Raw genomic sequence first — 19326 nt, forward strand, 5'->3', positions numbered from 1 at the left:
CTTGGTTGCGCTACTACGTGCCAAATAATTCCAACAGAGGCGGATAGCCCGCCAAAGCGCGCCAAATGGTACCCGATTGGTTACTACTTCCCGCCAAATGCCACCTGGTTGCCCGCCATTTGGCTCCACCTATAAAAGCAGGGCCGCATCGCAGGACTTTCTCACACATCTTTCAAGATTCGACTCAACAAAACCTCCACGCAGTTTTTCCTTCCCAATTTCTACAAGATTTCACACAATTTTCAACAAAGATGCAACTGAGGAGGGTCTGAACCAGGTAGCCGATGGCCGGTATTTATATAGTCGTCAAGTCGCGCCAAGCGGCGGCAAGTTCAAACCAATTTGGCGACCTTTGGCACAAAATAATCACCAAGTGGCGCAAAGTAGCCGTCTATTGGCGCGACTGGCGCCTGCAGGGTGAATGTTGGAATCAAATGGCCTTGTAATGTCGCGAACTGGCGCAAACTGGCGCAACATTTTGGAGCAAGCTGGGTGGCATTTCGCGCACTTGGTGACACATGCCGAGCGGACATTAATTCGGCGCCACAGCGAGCCACTACGGGCCAATCACACAATCTTTGGCGCGAACTGGCACCAACTGGCGCTGGCCCAGTGGACTCCTAGCATTACAGGCAGCTTAGGGTTGTTGTTGTTGTTGTTGTCGTTGTGGTTGTCGTCGTCGTCCTTTGTCTTTTGTCCTTTTGTCGCCGGTTGTCGTCAGTTGTCGTCAGTTGTCGTTGGTTGTCGACGGTTGTCGTCGTTAGTTGTCGGTAGTCGTCGGTTGTTGTCGGTGTCGTCGTTTGTCGTTTGTCGTTTGTTTGTTTTTGTTTTTTGTTTGTTGTTTGTTTGTTCCAGGTGACTTTAAACACTAGTATGATCATGACAGTGACAAGGCTGTCTACAGATGATATACAAAACTTGTTGTAAAATTTCAGTTCTTGTCACGTCAAAATGCCTGTGACCCTAAACCCCTTGTTATTTGCATGCGTGCACTAATAGATGTACATTGATTACCGGTGTATTTTTTACATTATGCGTTAATTAGCGCCAAGCGTAATATTTAAACACACCAATAGAAATAGCGAAACTGTCTGGGGGTTTTATAAATAGACATTTTACAAATTAATGCTCACGAACTGGAGATACAAGCGTTCTCGTATTGAATAGGTTTGTTTTGATTTTGTTCTGATACTGATCTAATGCATATTCCTCAGACTGCTGCAACATTGGAGTTATTCTTTGTGAAAGGCTGACCCAGACGTTTAGTAGTTTTGTATTTAGTTTATCATCATTGATCTGTTAGATGTTTTTGTTTAAGGTACATTGCATCAAATAAAAACTAATAATTGTTTCTCCTCCTTAAACTTAAAATTTGTCTAAAATCAAGCAACGCGTCTTTGACTACTTCAAAGTAAAATTACTGTTTATTATGGTCAATGAATATCATTAAAAAAACAAGATTTTAAAACTTTTGTATGTGTGTGTATATGATGCACTTTGATTGATTGTTTGTTTGTTTGTTTGTTTGTTTGTTTGTTTGTTTGTTTGTTTGTTTGTTTGTTTGTTTGTTTGTTTGTTTGTTTGTTTGTTTGTTTGTTTGTTTGTTTGTTTGTTTGTTTTTTGTTTGTTTGTTTGTTTGTTTGTTTGTTTGTTTGTTTGTTTGTTTGTTTGTTTGTTTGTTTGTTTGTTTGTTTGTTTGTTTGTTTGTTTGTTTGTTTGTTTGTTTTGTTTGTTTTGTTTGTTTTGTTTGTTTGTTTGTTTGTTTGTTTGTTTGTTTGGTATGTTTGGTTTTGGTTTTGGTTTTTATTTATTCTTTTATTTTTTATAGGTTTTTTTAGTTTTTTTGTTTGTTTTTTGTTTGTTTTTTAAATATGTTATTTTTCTTTATAATTGTTTTTGTTTTGTTTGCAGAGCGAGGAGTTTACTCAAATGCTCTAGGATTCCTTGGTGGTGTATCTTGGGCAATGTTGGTTGCCAGGACATGTCAACTTTATCCTAATGTTGCACCTTCGACCCTTGTACACAAATTCTTTCTTGTGTTTACCCAATGGTACGTTAATGTTTGATAATTTTTTGCACATTTGTCCTTGTTCACTTTGAAATGTTCACATGCACAGGATGTAGACAATGTCTTTTAAAATTTAATGTTTAATAAGTTTGTTCTTGTCCACAGCTTTTACCCATATTCATTAGCTTCCCATTGCCTAGGTTTTAGCAAGTCAGACTCAAGCTCTGGCCCATTGCGTATTTCATGGGTTAGCAGAGACGTTTGCTTGTGTGCATGCGTACTCCACGTTACAAACCATTCTTCACTTATACAGTTTCTTGCAAAGTAGTAAGCAGAGAACATGGTGATCTGAAAAATAATATGAATTTCTATTACGCCTAACACCTCCAAAGGAAAGTCTCTATTAAAGCGCTCAGAGGAAAAAAAGAATAAGGCATCTTCTTGGAAATATGGAGCATTTTACAACCTGAAATGTATTTTTTCAAAAAATATCTTGTTGACATATGTAAACCATAATGTTCATTTAAGGATAGTCTAGTTAGTATTCATCTTGCATTGGTCATTTAAAAAGGTAGAGTCTTTAATTCAAATACATATGTAGTACAAGTAAATCATAAGGAACATTCATTCGTACTTTCAAATACAAATTTTAAAAACTCAACAAACCACCACACAAAGAAAATTTAAGCCTTACTGCAAATATTGTTCGCCATGAATTCATTTCTGGCTTAACACTACTATAGGCCTTGGGGTGCAAGTAAACAAAATTGCATTTTCAATTCTATATATAGCCCGTTGCCATGGTTACAGCTCATTTTGTTTTTTGGCCATTTTAGGCCGATTTTGGGGTCTGAAAAACTGGTTTTTAGCTCATATTTACAACTCCACCCAACCAAAATGCAACATTATTTCAAAAAACCTTTTATATCACTACAAAGTATCATCCTTGGCCTTCCTTGAGATAAAAAAATTATTGCTTTAAATAACACCCTTGTGCTATTTTTGCATTATGCATTACAGTATGTTTTTAGAACTTGCAAAATCAACATTTTTACCCTATTTTTGGACCCCAAAATGTCAACTTGCCAGGGGTCTCAGAAAATTTCCCTTTCGGCTGTGATTAGGGCCAACAGTGGTCTTTCCATATCTGGTGTCAAAAACTTGGGCAATTGTATCCTGTTGTGACAGTACTGCCTCAAAACTAGACTTTTTTCCCAACAACATGAAAAATGCCTTTTTAAGGGTCTTTTCACATAATATCGACATACGTGTCCATGGTAAAAAGAAGAAGAATATTTTTCATTTTTTTGTGGATGGTAGGATGGTAGGGACTTGGGGTCCAAATAAACAACATTTACATTTCAAATCATAATATAACACGTTGCCATGGTAACAGTTCATGTGTGTTTAGGCCACTTTAGGCTGATCTTGGGGAATGAAAAACTGTTTTTTTAGTTAATATTTACAACTCCACCCCACCAAAAAACAAAATTATTTCATAAAACCTTTTACATCACTACAAATTATCATCCTTGGCTTTACTTGAGACAAAAAATATTGCTATAAATTTCCCCCTTGTGCTATTTTTAGAACGTGCATTAGAGTATGTTTTTAGAACTTGCAAAATCAACATTTTTACCATATTTTTTGCCCTCAAAATTTCATTTTTTTTCAGAAATGGGGTCTCAGAATATTTTCCTTTCGGTTTTGATCAGGGCCAAAATTTGTCTTTTTTATTTCTGGTAAGAAAAACTTGGCAAGTGTATCCTGATGTTAACAGTACTGTCTCAAAAATAGACTTTTTTTCTCAAACAGAAAAATGCATTTTGAGTTCTTTCTTCTTCATATTGAATTTCTAACATTAAAAAGTAATAATTCTATCAATCTTGCAGCTTTTCCTTAGCACTAGTGGATTACCCAACATTGATCAGGAACTGTTGATGACCTTAATTTTACAATTTGCCCGGCCCAGCCCCAATCATATTTCTTGACATTGCATAAAACAATGTTTTGTGAATAGCGCCTCTTTTTGTGAAAGTGTTCGGTTGTTATTGGTGTTTTCATGTCTTCTGGGTAGAAACACTGTGTGTATTGTATCCTGTTGTGACTGATCATGCCTTAAGTATAGTAATTTTTCCAAAAACAATGCATGCTTGTTAAAAATCTGGCACTGTTTCCATGCCCTTTGAGTAATGAATACAAAGTTGTTATTTAAACATAATGGTATCCAACCAAACCATAACCACTGCTTTGCCACTGAGAGTTCTTGATTTGGCTACTTTACCTATTGTACAGGTATGATTCCCATTGCAAGTAGAGTGCAATGAGCATTCTTTACAAGTTGTCTTTAATACAGGGCCTACTCTCCTTGGTCCCTGCCTGCTACCAAATGTAAAACTTTTCTTAGAGATAGAGATCATAAACAATGTAGTTTCTGTGCTTGCGGCAGATGGTTTGGAGCATCCAATCATATCCAACACAAACGTGGGAAATTAAAAAGCCCGCTTAAAAGTGTTGGAAAAGTTTGCCAAGATCTTATTAAAAACAATGATACTAACAATTTGCAAGATGAGCGTAAGAGATTATTTAAAAGGAACACGTTGCCTGGGATCGGTTAAGTTGGTCTTTGAAATGCGTTTGTAACAGTTTGTTTTAAAATGCATGGTTAGAAAGATGTTTTTGAGTGATACTTGTATGGATCATTATATTCTACTTTTAAAATATCTTTCTAATCATATGCATTTTTTAATAAACGTTTACAAACGCTTTTCAAATACCAACTCGACCGATCCAAGGCAACGTGTTCCTTTAATGAAACAACATTGAAAGAAGTTGTAAAAACTTGCACCTGCTGAACATAAATAAGTAAGATGCATTTGCAGTGACAAAAGTCTATTCAGGCTAGTTTGATATTTTTTCCATTCACTATCTTACTAATTCATAATTATTATATATGTCTCTGAGAACGATCAACAAAAAACATTGAATTGTTTATCAAGTTAAATAAACCAACTCTTTTATTGTTTGCAACAGTACAATTGAAAGGAACCCCACCACAGATGGGGGAACTGCTTACAGAAGGCCAAAGCAGGTGAATGGCCATTTAGCCCTTTAGTCCCTGCACCGCCCGAGTTTGCTGAAATCCAATTTCTCAAGAGTCTTGCAGTAAATTACTGGAATCATAGTTCAAATTTTAAAAGATAGCCATGGCTTAATATGTATGCACAATTTTTTACCCTTTCGGTAATATTTGTATCAAAGTTCTCATGGGAACAATAAATGCCTCTCGTTAAACGGCTACGGTAATTTTTATGGCGAATATTTTTGTGCACGGGTAAAATGAACACAATAGCTTTTCAAGGATTTTTTCTGGCTCAATGCTCATACTGATTAAATGCGAAGGCGTTAATTTTTGACAATATCATAAATAATGAACAGTTTCCTGTTTACAAATGAGCGTTTTATTTTTCGTAAGAGCTAAATTATTTCATATTCATCATTAGCTTCGACAAGTCAACTGTGAAGGGAGAATTAATAACGATCTGTAACAACTAGATATACAGTGTATTAACAAATGCGTAGACCTACTAATGACTATCGAGTTTTCTTTTGATGTTCCTTTTTTTCTACAAACACAAGCTAGCGAGGTTTCCTCGTACCGCATACAGTGTATCGCTATAATGCGGCTGGGCGGTACGGCGGCATTTTCAATTCTATATATAGCCCGTTGCCATGGTTACAGCTCATTTTGTTTGTTGGCCATTTTAGGCCGATTTTGGGGTCTGAAAAACTGGTTTTTAGCTCATATTTACAACTCCACCCAACCAAAATGCAACATTATTTCAAAAAACCTTTTATTGAGACAGTACTGTTAACATCAGGATACACTTGCCAAGTTTTTCTTACCAGAAATAAAAAGACAAATTATGGCCCTGATCAAAACCGAAAGGAAAATATTCTGAGACCCCTGAAAAAATGGAATTTTGAGGGCCAAAAATATGGTAAAAATGTTGATTTTGCAAGTTCTAAAAACATACTGTAATGCATAATGCAAAAATAGCACAAGGGTGTTATTTAAAGCAATAATTTTTTTATCTCAAGGAAGGCCAAGGATGATACTTTGTAGTGATGTAAAAGGTTTTATGAAATAATTTTGTTTTTTGGTGGGGAGGAGTTGTAAATATTAACTTAAAAAAACAGTTTTTCATTCCCCCAATATTGGCCCAAAGTGGCCTAAACACAAATGAACTGTTACCATGGCAACGTGTTATATTATGATTTGAAATGTTAATGTTGTTTATTTGCACCCCAAGTCCCTACCATCCACAAAGTATAGGAAAAATATTCCTTTTCTTTTACCATGGACACGTATGTCGATATTTTGTGAAAAGACCCTTAAAAAGGCATTTTTCATGTTGGGAAAAAAGTCTAGTCTGTACCTCATCAAAGACACGGCCCATGTGTTAATCGCCTTAATCATGTTCCCCCCGTTTAGTTTAGACTTCAAACATTTCTTTACACGCCTGATGTATTCTGCCTTCAGCCTTACCTTTGATTCCTCGTGAAGGACATGGTCCGATTCAAGAACACCAAGATACCGATAACTCTCCTCCTCACCCAAAGCCCTCAACTGTGCACCATCAGGCAGAGCAATGCCATCGGAATGTACCCTCTTCCCCCTCTTCATGGTCATTGAAGCACATTTCTCCAGACCGAACTGCATCCCAATGTCATCACTGAAAATCCTGACGGTTTGCACCAAAGAGTCGATCTCGGCCTCATTCTTCGCAAACAACTTCAAATCGTCCATAAAAAGCAGATGGTTGATCTTGCATCCGTCCTTCTTCATTACATAACCTGCACTCACCTTCCTTAGAATCATTGACAGGGGCATCAGTGCAAGAACAAACAGCAGCGGAGACAGAGAGTCCCCTTGGAAAATACCTCTTCTTATGCATACCTTGCCCAGATTATCATCGTTGGCTGTCAGATTTGTTCGCCACGTCTTCATGCTCTCACCTAAAAGACGTTTTACTGCATCAGCCACTCCAACCATATCCAGACATTCCATTATCCATGTGTGCGATACCATGTCATACGCCTTCTTGTAGTCAATCCATGCCATTGCCAAATTAGTCTTTCTGCTCCTGCAGTCCTTCAGTACAGCCTTATCGATGATAAGTTGATCCTTCGTACCTCTGGACCGCTTCTTACAGCCTTTCTGCTCCTCCGGAAACAACTGTTGGTCATCCATATGGCGGTATAGGTCTTCTGCAATCATACTGGTGAAGAGTTTATACATCACAGGTAAGCACGTGATTGGTCTATAATTACTGGCAATGTTACCTTTCTTGACATCCTTCATAATCAGCACCGTTTTTGCCTCAGTCATCCAAGATGGGACCTTACCCTGTACTAGACAGTCTTGCAATTGTAGGGCCATTCGCTCATGCAAACTACGGAAGTTCTTCAACCAGTACCCATGCACGTGGTCCAGACCCGGGGCTTTCCAATTTGGCACCTTCTTTATCTGTTTCTTAACCTTGTCCACGTCAATCTGGAACCCTTCTTGCTGTTGTACCCCTCTCAATTCATCTTTCACATCTGTTAGCCATGCCGCTTGTCGGTTATGTTTTACTGGTTTGTCCCAAATACCACCCCAGAAAGTTTTTGCCTCTGTTGGTCTCGGGCCCGCTTGCGTGCTGTCAGCCTTCCCATCCAATTCCTTAAATAACTGACGCTGATTGGTGTTAAATAATCTATTCTGGTGAAATTGCCTAACCCTGTCGTCATACCTTTTCACTTTTGCAGCCTTAGCCTTAACCCTCTGCTTGATCTCCTCTATTACAACACTCACACCCTTACGTTTGACGTTGTACTTTGTCATAATTGTATTCCTTAAGTCTGAACTATTCAATAAACCCTTATTCATTTGTTCTATTCTACTGAGATCTCTTCGCAAATCTTTAATCTGACCCTCCAGCCGACGTTTCCACCATGGTGTACTGTTCCCTTGTTGAGACACCTTTACCCCTAACTTTTCCCCTACTACAACTGCCCCTGCAAAAATAAGACGGTTAGTTTCCGATAAATTATTCGTACTTACCGACCCAAGGACTTTACTTACCACGGCTGACATTTCTGTCAGCCTTTTCCTTGGGACCCGGCGCAAAGCTGGAATACTCCACCCGTTTGACCCTTTCGCCGCTTCCATCACCTCTTGAAGCCTAGCCTTAATCTGCACCTCCTCCTCCGTGAACTCTACGCCCTCCTCATCGTCGATGCCGTCATCATCCTGACCATCTCGCACCCCTGGCTGGTTCACCTCATCTTCACTCTGTAAGCTAGCAGCCGCCTCCTCCGGTATTTGGTGGTTAACCATATCTGTTCCACCACTTTCAGCTTGTACTATCCTCCTCATCTCCTCAATTTCCACATTGGTTAACCACTGGTTCCGTTTGATAGTACTTATCTGGTCTGCAAGGCGCTGCTCACTAATCTCAAACATTCCTTTATCTTGCCATAGGCTTATCATTCTCCTTCTGTATCCTCTCTTTTCCGGCTCACTCTTAATATAACATTCCATTGCAATTTTGTTATCGTTCTTACTCCATTTTCTCCTGGTTCCACCACGAATCCCGTTGTGAGCAGTTTGGATACGATCTGGTAGCACCTGCTCAGGCATACCAACCAGATCGGGTGAAGGACTTCCTCTCCGGGAGTTTGTCACTCTTTCACCGTTGAATTGATGCTCCATAGCACTCATTATTAACATCACAAAATTGTGAGAAAGTTTATAGTTTCAGGGAGAATTACATACAGCAACGCTGTAGAATATCCAACCCTACGAAGACTCAACACTGGTTGTAATCAAGATGTTCCAAAGGACGCAGATGATGCGCGCGTCCGTTCACTGATTCAATGCACACGGTGCGGTCTACGTTGAAGAAAGTTTTCCGAATAGGAACAAAATCCAACCTTTTTCCACCAAAAATAGCAACAGGGTGTTAACTAGTTGCCTTCAAACTTACCCTGCGGTATCTACCAAGTAGTACCAACAAGGAGTTAACTTTTGATGCAAAACAAACAGCGGGAAACAATATTTATCTTCTATAGAATCGAGAGCCGATCGGAAGCAGTGTTCCTTGTCTCGTCGCCATTATTATTATTATTATTATTATTATTATTATTATTATTATTATTATTATTATTATTATTATTATCGTTATCGTTATCGTTATCGTTATCGTTATCGTTATCGTTATCGTTATCGTTATCGTTATCGTTATCGTTATCGTTATCGTTATCGTTATCGTTATCGTTATCGTTATCGTTATCGTTATTGTTATTGTTATTGTTATTGTTATTGTTATTGTTATTGTTATTGTTATTGTTATTGTTATTGTTATTGTTATTGTTATTGTTATTGTTATTGTTATTGTTATTGTTATTGTTATTGTTATTGTTATTGTTATTGTTATTGTTATTGTTATTGTTATTGTTATTGTTATTGTTATTGTTATTGTTATTGTTATTGTTATTGTTATTGTTATTGTTATTGTTATTGTTATTGTTATTGTTATTGTTATTGTTATTGTTATTGTTATTGTTATTGTTATTGTTATTGTTATTGTTATTGTTATTGTTATTGTTATTGTTATTGTTATTGTTATTGTTATTGTTATTGTTATTGTTATTGTTATTGTTATTGTTATTGTTATTGTTATTGTTATTGTTATTGTTATTGTTATTGTTATTGTTATTGTTATTGTTATTGTTATTGTTATTGTTATTGTTATTGTTATTGTTATTGTTATTGTTATTGTTATTGTTATTGTTATTGTTATTGTTATTGTTATTGTTATTGTTATTGTTTTGTTATTGTTATTGTTATTGTTATTGTTATTGTTATTGTTATTGTTATTGTTATTGTTATTGTTATTGTTATTGTTATTGTTATTGTTATTGTTATTGTTATTGTTATTGTTATTGTTATTGTTATTGTTATTGTTATTAGCTGTTCCGAACTTTAGTCGGAACAGCTATTGAAATCGTCAAGATTTTTATTAGCTGTTCCGACGTAGTGGTCGGAACAGCTATTGAAATCGTCAAGATTTTTATTTGTTATTATTATTATTATTATTATTATTATTTGTATCCGTCAAAACCCCATAGGTTTAACCAGGGCATTTTGTTACAGCCAAAAATTATACTTGGCTTAGTATAAAAGAGTCAGAACCTATATCATATTAAAGCTTAGGTCTTGAAGTTGCAGTTAAATGTAGTTTGCATAAATTAAATAATTAATTAACTAAGTTATAACGACATGAATATTTAATTAGCCAATCTTTAGACTGCCATATCTCACAAACTATACGTCCGATCGCATTTTTTTTTTCAATTTTGTACTTTGAGGGTACTGTATAACTATTCCATGGCCTTAAAATCCGTACGACGTCACCATGACGTCATGTATTGCACGTTTTGTGTCTGTGCACAAACACAATGGCTCTTCAAATGTCAACATTTAAATGGTCAAAAACTTAATAACTTCAAAATTATTTATCTGTTTGTTTCCTGAATTTGATATTTTGTGTCAAAAAATACACTGATTCTAAAAATAATGGTTTCCGTTCATTAAAACCAATCAAGGGACGTCTATCATTAACGAATAAATTAAAATCTTGCCGTCATGGGTACAACGTAGTACTTCTGGATGTAGTCACTAAACTGCGTGCAGTCGCTTTCATGTGGCTGTACACTGTCTCTATGGGTGGTTGCAATACAGTGTGGACCTGTTTGCATTGAGGACTTACTTGAGGGGAGTCTACCACAATGTCCTGATGTTGGCATCATTGTATTTTTTTTCCTAACCGTGTTATGGACATACTCCATTGGATTTGTACACAACAAATAGGCATACATTGGAATCCTACGATAGTTCAGGGTTTTCGTTCAAACGAATGTATGTTCTAATAGGTTTTTTTGTAAAAGGCATTGGATTGGGGTAAGTTACACACCATCGTGTACCTTATGAAATTTGTTAGTACGAAAAACACAATTTTAAAACTGTGACGTCATCACGTGATAATTTATGATAATTAGAAGCTTTAATGAGTTTTTCTTTGCAGCACTATATCTCAAGAAGTGAACGGCCGAATTCAAAGTTTTTTTCAGTAATAGACTCCTTAGTCATGATAGATTTGCATTGGGTAACCGTGACCCCGATTTGACCTCTTATTCCGGGTCAACCGGAAGTGGGACTATATCTCAAGAGTTACACAACCGATTTAATTATTTTCTACAGTTAAAGACTGCTTAGGCATTAAATTTTGTTGAGGAAAATTCGTGACCCCATTTTGACCTCTTCTTCCGAGTCAACCGGAAGTGGGACCATATCTCAAGAACTACACAACCTATTTTCAAACTTGTTTTCAGTTGTAGACTACTTAGACATTAAATATTAACTTTGAAAACTGTGACCTTGTGTTGACCTTTATTTCCGGGTCAACCGGAAGTGGGATCATTTCTCAAGAACTATACAACCGATTTTCAAACTTTTTCAGTTATAGACTCCTTAGGCATTAAATATTAACTTTGAAAACCATGACCCCCATGTTGACCTTTTCTTCCGGGTCAACCGGAAGTGGGACCTTACTTCAAGAACTACACAACCGATTTTCAATCTGTTTCAGTTTTAGACTCTTTAGGCGTTCAAAATCGAACTTGATTTACCGTGACCCAGTACAGGTGTATTGACCTTTACTTCCCGGAAGTTGGATCATATCTCAAGAACTACACAACCGATTTTTTAACATTAATTAAATTTATTTCAAATAATGACCACGATGCCATGTTGACCTTAAATTCTAATTTTAAAGCTCATTTCGATTCAGTATGAGATAAAAAACAAGGTAATCACATTTCATAAAGCTGTTATGTATGGGTTTTGTTAAAGCATATTTAACAAAACATTCTGGAACAGCTTTGTGATTGTTCACAATCTCTAGTTTTGTTATTGTTTTGTTTTGTTGTTGTTTTGTTATTGTTGTTGTTTTGTTATTGTTTTGTTATTGTTTTGTTATTGTTATTATTTTGTTATTGTTTTGTTATTGTTTTGTTTTTTTATTGTTTTGTTATTGTTTTGTTATTGTTATTGTTTTGTTATTGTTATTGTTATTGTTATTGTTATTGTTATTGTTATTGTTATTGTTATTGTTATTGTTATTGTTATTGTTCATTCTTTCCTCAAAATCGTATTGACTTTTAAACTTGTCAAATGTCACATTATAATTATCAGAAAGTGACAAACTTGTATAGTATGAAAGATTTAATTAAAATTCTTAAATATTCAAGTTACAGCTGTGTGAATATTTAATTAGGCAATATTGTTCCCATCATACTTATGGACTTGTCTTGAAGTGTAGATAAGACTTCCAGCCTAACACTTTCAGCCACGTCATCATGACATCATACATATGCATGTTTTATTTTCTGTGTACAAAACATATGGAGCTAAAGTGGAAATGTTTTAGAGGTCAAAAACACAATATTTGACAATAACTTCTGTTCATTTTCAAAATTTCATATTCTGTGTTGAAAAATTTACTAATTCTAATAAGAGATGTTTCAGTTCATTAAAATCAGTCAAAGTACGTCAAAAATTAATGATTAATTAAAAATCTTGGCATCATGGGTACAACGTGATATTCATTGATCATAGCATTCATACATCTTCCTGATGATTAGTGCAATACACAATTGGGTTTTTGTATAAGTCATTGGATTGGGGTAAGTTACATACCATCTTGTACCTTATGAAATTTATCAGTACAAAAAACACAATTTAAGGACTGTGACGTCATCACGTGTTAATTTATGCTAATTAGAAGCTTTAATGAGTGTTTCTTTGCAGCACAATATCTCAAGAAGTGTACAGCCGATTTCAAAGTTTTTTTCAGTGATAGACTCCTTAGGCATAGGAGATGTGCCTCGGGTAACCGTGACCCCGATTTGACCTCTACTTTCGGGTCAACCGGAAGTGGGACCATATATCTAGAGTTACACATCATATTAAATTTTTTTCTTTTTTTCAGTTATAGACTCCCTTTGCATTAAATTTTTTTGGGGAAAATCCGTGACCCATTTTGACCTCTTCTTCCGGGTCAACCGAAAGTTGGACCATTTCTCAAGAACTACACAACCGATTGTCAAACTTCTTTCAGTTGTAGACTACTTAGGCATTAAATATTAACTTTGAAAACTTACATGTAGACCCCCATTCTGACCTTTATTTGCGGGTCAACCGGAAGTGGTACTTTATCTCAAGAACTACACAGCAGATTTTCAAACTTTTTTCAGTTATGGACTCTTTGGGCGTTGAAAATCAAGCATGGCTTTCCGTGACCCACTATTGACCATTACTTCCGGGTTAACCGGAAGTGGGATCTTTACTCAAGAACTACACAATCAATTTTTGAACAAATAAATTTAACACAATGACCATGGCGCCATGTTGACCTTTATTTTTTGTGTTAAAGCTCCTTTTGATTTAGTATCAGATACAAGACCAGGTAATCACATTCATAGAGTTGTAATGTGTGTTTTTTTTTTGTAGCATAGAGAATTTTTACAATCACTATCGGTAGTTTATCTTGTTTTCATGTTAGGTTCTGATAAAGTGATCCATTGCAGTACTCCATCTTCAGAGTGTAATACAGTACATGTAGCTGTTTTCAAATGTAAATATATCATGTTGATTTAAAACAATAACATGTTCTGTATGTCAACAGGGTCTGGCCTCAACCTGTATTACTGAAACAACCAAAGACAGGTACTGACTTGACCTTTCCTGTTTGGGATCCAAGGGTAAGTAACAACCTTTAGGATTAGTTGGCCTTCATTTTAATGTTCAAGTTCATATAAATACATGTACCTATACAATACAGCTGTAGTAGACCTTACAGTAGTTTTCTTTGTATCCAAAATTTAAGGAAAAATACTTAAGAGTCAGTTCAGGTAAATAGTTGACATACTTGCTCACGGTCAAAAAATGAATTTTTTTTATACTTTGTGGGTGGAACGGCCTTGGGCTGCAAGTAAACAAAATTGCATTTTCAGTTCCATATATAGCCCATTGCCATGGTTATGGCTCATTTTGTTTTTTGGCCATTTTAGGCCGATTTTGGGGTCTGAAAAACTGGTTTTTAGCTCATATTTACAACTCCACCCCACCAAAATGCAATTTTATTTCAAAAAACCTTGTATATCACTACAAAGTATCATCCTTGGCCTTCTGTCAGAAAAAAAATTATTGCTTTAAATATCACCCTTGTGCTGTTTTTGCATCATGCATTACAGTATGTTTTTAGAATTTGCAAAATCGCCATTTTTACCCTATTTTTTGCCCTCAAAATTTAGGTTTTGATTAGGGCCAAAATTGATGTTTTTTGTAAGAAAAACTTGGGCAAGTGTATCCTGATGTAACAGTACTGTCTCAAAAATATACTTTTTTCCCCAAACAGAAAAATGCATTTTGAATTTTTTTTTCTTCAAATTGAATTTATAACATTAAAAAGTAATAATTTTAACAATCTTGCTTCTCTTTTTAAGCACTCTGTAGGCTTAGTGGATTACCCAACATTGATCAGGAATTATTGATGACATACATTTTAGAATTTGCCCGGCCCAGCCAAAATCATATTCCTTGAAATTGCATAAAACAATGTTTTGTGAATAGCGCCTCTTTTTTGAAAGTGTTCCCTTTCGGTTGTGATTGGGGCGATTATTGGTGTTTTCATGTCTTCTGGGGAGAAACACTTGGGTTTATTGTATCCTGTTGTGACACTACCTGGCTCAATAGTATAGTAATTTTTTCAAAATCAATGCATGCTTGTAAAAATCTGGCACTGTTTCAATGCCCTTTGAGTATTGAATACAAAGTTTATATTTAAACATAATGGTATTCAACCAAGCCATAACCAATGCTTTGCCACTGAGAGTTCTTGATTTGGCTATTTTACCTATTGTACAGGTATGATTCCCATTGCAAGTAGAGTGCGATGAGCATTCTTTACAAGTTGTCTTTAATACAGGGCCTACTCTCCTTGGTCCCTGCCTGCTACCAAATGTAAAACTTTTCATAGAGATCATAAACAATATACAGTGTAGTGTCTGTGCTGCAGATGGTTTGGAGCATCCAATTATGTCCAACACAAATGTGGGAATTTAAAAAGCCTCCGCATAAAAGTGTTCTTAAAAACAATGATACTAACGATTTGCAAGATGAGCGTAAGAGATCATTTAAAAGGAACATGTTGCCTGGGATCGGTCAAGTTGGTCTTTGAAATGCGTTTGTAACCATTTGTTAAATGCATATGGTTAGAAACATGTTTTTGGGTGATACTTGTGTGGATCATTGTATTCTACTTTTAAAACATCTTTCTAATCATATGCATTTTGAAATAAACGGTTACAAACGCTTTTTAAACACCAACTCGACCGATCCAAGGCAACGTGTTCCTTTAATGAAACAACATTGATAGAAGTTGTAAATACTTGCACCTGCTCAACATAAATAAGTAAGATGCAATTGCAGCGACAAAAGTTTATTCATCCTAGTTTGATTATTTTTTCCATTCACTATCTTACTAATTCATATTTGTTATATATGTCTCTGAGAACGATGAACAAAAAACATTGTCAAACATTACCTGTGAATTGTTTATCACGTTAAAAATAAACCAACTCTGTTATTGTTTGCAACAGTACAATTGAAAGGAATCCCACCATGGGTGGGGGAACTGCTAACAGGAGGCTAAAGCAGGTGAATGGCCATTTAGATACTTTGGAGACAGTATTTGCGCATTTTTAGAGCCTCTTTGTTTTGATTGGGATGAAAATGTTTAGTTTGGTAGCAGGCAGGGGACCAAGGAGACTGTTATAAGGCCATGTGAATCATACCTGTACAACTAGGGGACAGCGTCAAAAACATTTTTATCGGCGGGCTGCGGCCCGCCTTGAAGCGCCGAGGGTTGGCGGGCCGCGGCCGGCAAACCTCGGCTCAGTGCGGCACATAGAGTATCATGCATAACAATGGACCATGATCATTGTCCTATTTTCTAAAGATTGCGGCCGGCCGCAGCGCGCCGCTTGCTGTGCAGATAAAAAAGCTTCTATTCACCAATTCCCCCACAGAGACGAGGGTCGTAGCAACCACAAACCAGTCCGTGTAAATGTATCTATGTGGATTGCGGCCGGCTGCGGCCCACCGCAAACAGGCAGCGCTTGCAATGTACTTCTATTCTATATCTGCTACCCACATGCCTTTTTTTTTACCCCGAAGAACTGACATGGGCCAATGGGTTTTACTCTTTGAAAGTTAGACGATAAAGTCTGTGTCTGTTCGTTCTTCATTTTAGATAAATTTATTTCATGTCAACATCAATCAATACAAAGTCAACGAACAGACAGATCTGTGTACCTTTACTGTGCGGTACGGCAGGTACTACACACGTCGTCGGGAAAACCCGCCGATCACTCATGATTCCCCGACACAACTGACGGATTGTTCTCTCCCTCCGACCACCATAAATTGTACAATGATGTGAAATAATTACCTGTTTTGCCGAAGCATTATTTATTTAACTGTATTTGAATTTATGAATTGTTTGAAAGAAAATCTACCTGTAAATTATGTATCAAGCTCGAAGTTCCGTTATATTTTTTGGTTGATTCCTGCGACATCCACATTTTGTGCATGATGTTTTTTCTTTCTTTGTGTTTTGCTGGTATTACACGTTGTCAATATTTTCAGTATCTAAGTCACGCAAGTTGTTTCATCTGTGGGCAGGTGGGAACTCATAACTTCCACCCAGCCGCCCGCCCAGCACAGATTTCTCCCCATAATAGATCAAAGTAATGTGCACTGTGTCTTACATGTCCCAAATAATAAATGCATTGACCTCGGACACAAAGTCTGAAGATAAGGAGTCTGAGCGGCCAATGTTTGAGCAGCGGCGTACAAAGCCGTAATGTAATACATGTTCTCCGTTTCAAGTTACAACTTGTATCTTTTTGATCTCGACGGCAGCTAGGGGCAGCACATAAAGGGAGTTTTGTCACTGACTGTCTAGGGCTTGATTAGACATTCTGTTTTTTTTTTCCTTTTAGTAGATGGTCTCGTTTAATGGAGCAATCCTTTTGTGGGCCTTTGATTACTTTTATTACATAAATGTTTTTCCCTATAAACTGGGTGTTTTGCACCAGTACATACTGTTTTCTACTGCCTGTACCACCCCTGTAGCCCCCACCAAAATATATATATATAAATATAAATAAATAAAAATATCTGACTTGGAAAGAAAAACGCATTGACTACATTGCAATACTTTCGAAAATTAAGTGTAGTTTATTTCATCGAAATGCACCAACAAATAAAAATCAATTGCAAATCTTATAAATGAGTAGCCACAAGTCATAGGCAGTGGATACTATTGCTAATTACTAAAAATAATAATAATTACCATAAAACCTTACTTGGTAACGAGTAATGGGGAGAGGTTGGTAGTATACAAAATTGTGAGAAACTGTTCCCACGGAAATAACGTAGTTTTCGCAGGTTAGTTATTTTATGCATATGTTGAGATGCACCAAGTGAGAAGACTGGTCATTGACAAATACAAATAGTGTCAAGTGTATTTAAAAAAACCTAACAGCAAACCAATCATAAGTACGATTTTCGTTAAAAACCTCAACCTGTTCATAAATCCAATATAAACAAATTATAAATATGAGAATCTGAAGAAAACAACTAGGAATCGATTGCAAAAATTTCTATGAAAACTGCCGTAAACAAACAGAACTTTGGTAGTATAAAGCAGATTGGCTTTATTTTGCTTTTAAATAAAATCCACAACAATCCGATGGAGCATTTAAAATGAACCACAAACAACAAATAGTTCAACCCTACTCGTTCATTTATGACAGGAATATATTCAGATAAATATCTGGTATAAAAAAAAACCAAGAGAATGGAATAGATTATCTACGAGGATGAACCTTCTTCCGGTGGTCATCCTTGTCTTTCTTACTTGTAAATACATATTTACAACCAGCTTCACACCTTCCCAGGTTCTTGTCCTGGAACAAAGGCATGTGTTCACAGGGCAAGTCCCTGGGTTGGTGCAAAGCTTCAAGAAATGTCAAGAAACGACCAGGATGACTGGAAGAAGGTTTCGGGGTTGGGAAATTCCGTACACACTGCAGCATCTCATCATTTACAGGTGGATTGGACACGCAGTGTTGACATGCTGGATCGGTGCATTTAGCAAACAAGACCATGCCAATGCGCCGATCCATATGTCGCATGACAAATTTAAATTCGTCATACACTGCGCGGTCCTCTCGCAACCTTGTAGCTGATGACGACACTGCAGCATGTACCTGTCCAAAATCAGAGAATGGTGCTTCATTTGACCCGCTTGGTATGGTAGACAAAGTTATAAGTTTATCCGCATACTTGGTATTCTCCCAGTAGTGGTTGATAAGGGCCATAACGTTGTTGAAAACAGTTTTCTCCTTGGCAACGCGCTCATCGGTACTCAGTTGTCTTTGCTGGCAAGGTGGGAGTTCACCAGGCAGATTGGCGGGGATTGACACTGACGTCAAAGCCCGTGTGCAGGGAGACCACAAACGCTCGACCGGGTTGAGGGCTGAGTGTCAAGGACAATAGCTGGTTACAAGTAGGGCATCCAGCTTGCACTGCTTGAAGAGGCGGCCATAGTACATCTCGTTAACCACATGATTAACGTTGAAGTCTGGGCCACCATCAGCAAGCAGTACAAGCAATGAATGCCCGTCTTGCACCTGTTGTTCAACATCCAACTCGTTGATGATGTTGTTCATGTGTGATGAAATGTGGCAGGGATTTTGTGGGCTCCTGTTGACAATGGTGGCCAGACCTCTCACAGGGAGTCTGCAGAAAAGGGAAACAAAGTTTGTATAGGGTTATTACAAGCAAAGACTAGAATTGATACTAATTTTCGATAGTTTTCTATTATTTGCATGTACTTAATTTGGGAATGTTTAAACTTACGTGATGTTTGGCAGCAAATAAACTCTCAAAATAATACCTGTTGAATCACTGGTGTCGGAGTCCTTCTATAATGCCTTAATTAATGTTGGTAAAAGAATATTGTAGCGATTCACTTGATTTCAAGGGAGAAACAAAAAAATAACAATGAAACAACTTGTAGATTTATATACACACAAACGGTACAAAGCGCTAGGGAAATGCAACCAAAAACCCAAAAGAGAAT

The 19326-nt window shown here is 36.7% G+C and overlaps 1 protein-coding gene across 2 annotated transcripts in view; it reads left to right on the top strand.

Annotated features, from left to right (window-relative positions):
• The window catches only part of LOC139944585 (poly(A) polymerase beta-like), a 161176-nt gene that overhangs the window by 93420 nt on the left and 48430 nt on the right, over positions 1-19326 (top strand). For both annotated transcript variants that reach the window (XM_071941640.1, XM_071941647.1), the window contains 2 exons: positions 1912-2050; positions 13801-13876. In XM_071941640.1, the coding sequence (XP_071797741.1) occupies positions 1912-2050; positions 13801-13876 (215 nt within the window). The remainder of the gene's footprint in view (positions 1-1911; positions 2051-13800; positions 13877-19326) is intronic.

This window comes from Asterias amurensis, chromosome 1 (genome assembly GCF_032118995.1).
Source record: "Asterias amurensis chromosome 1, ASM3211899v1".
In the NCBI taxonomy this organism is placed as follows: domain Eukaryota; kingdom Metazoa; phylum Echinodermata; class Asteroidea; order Forcipulatida; family Asteriidae; genus Asterias; species Asterias amurensis.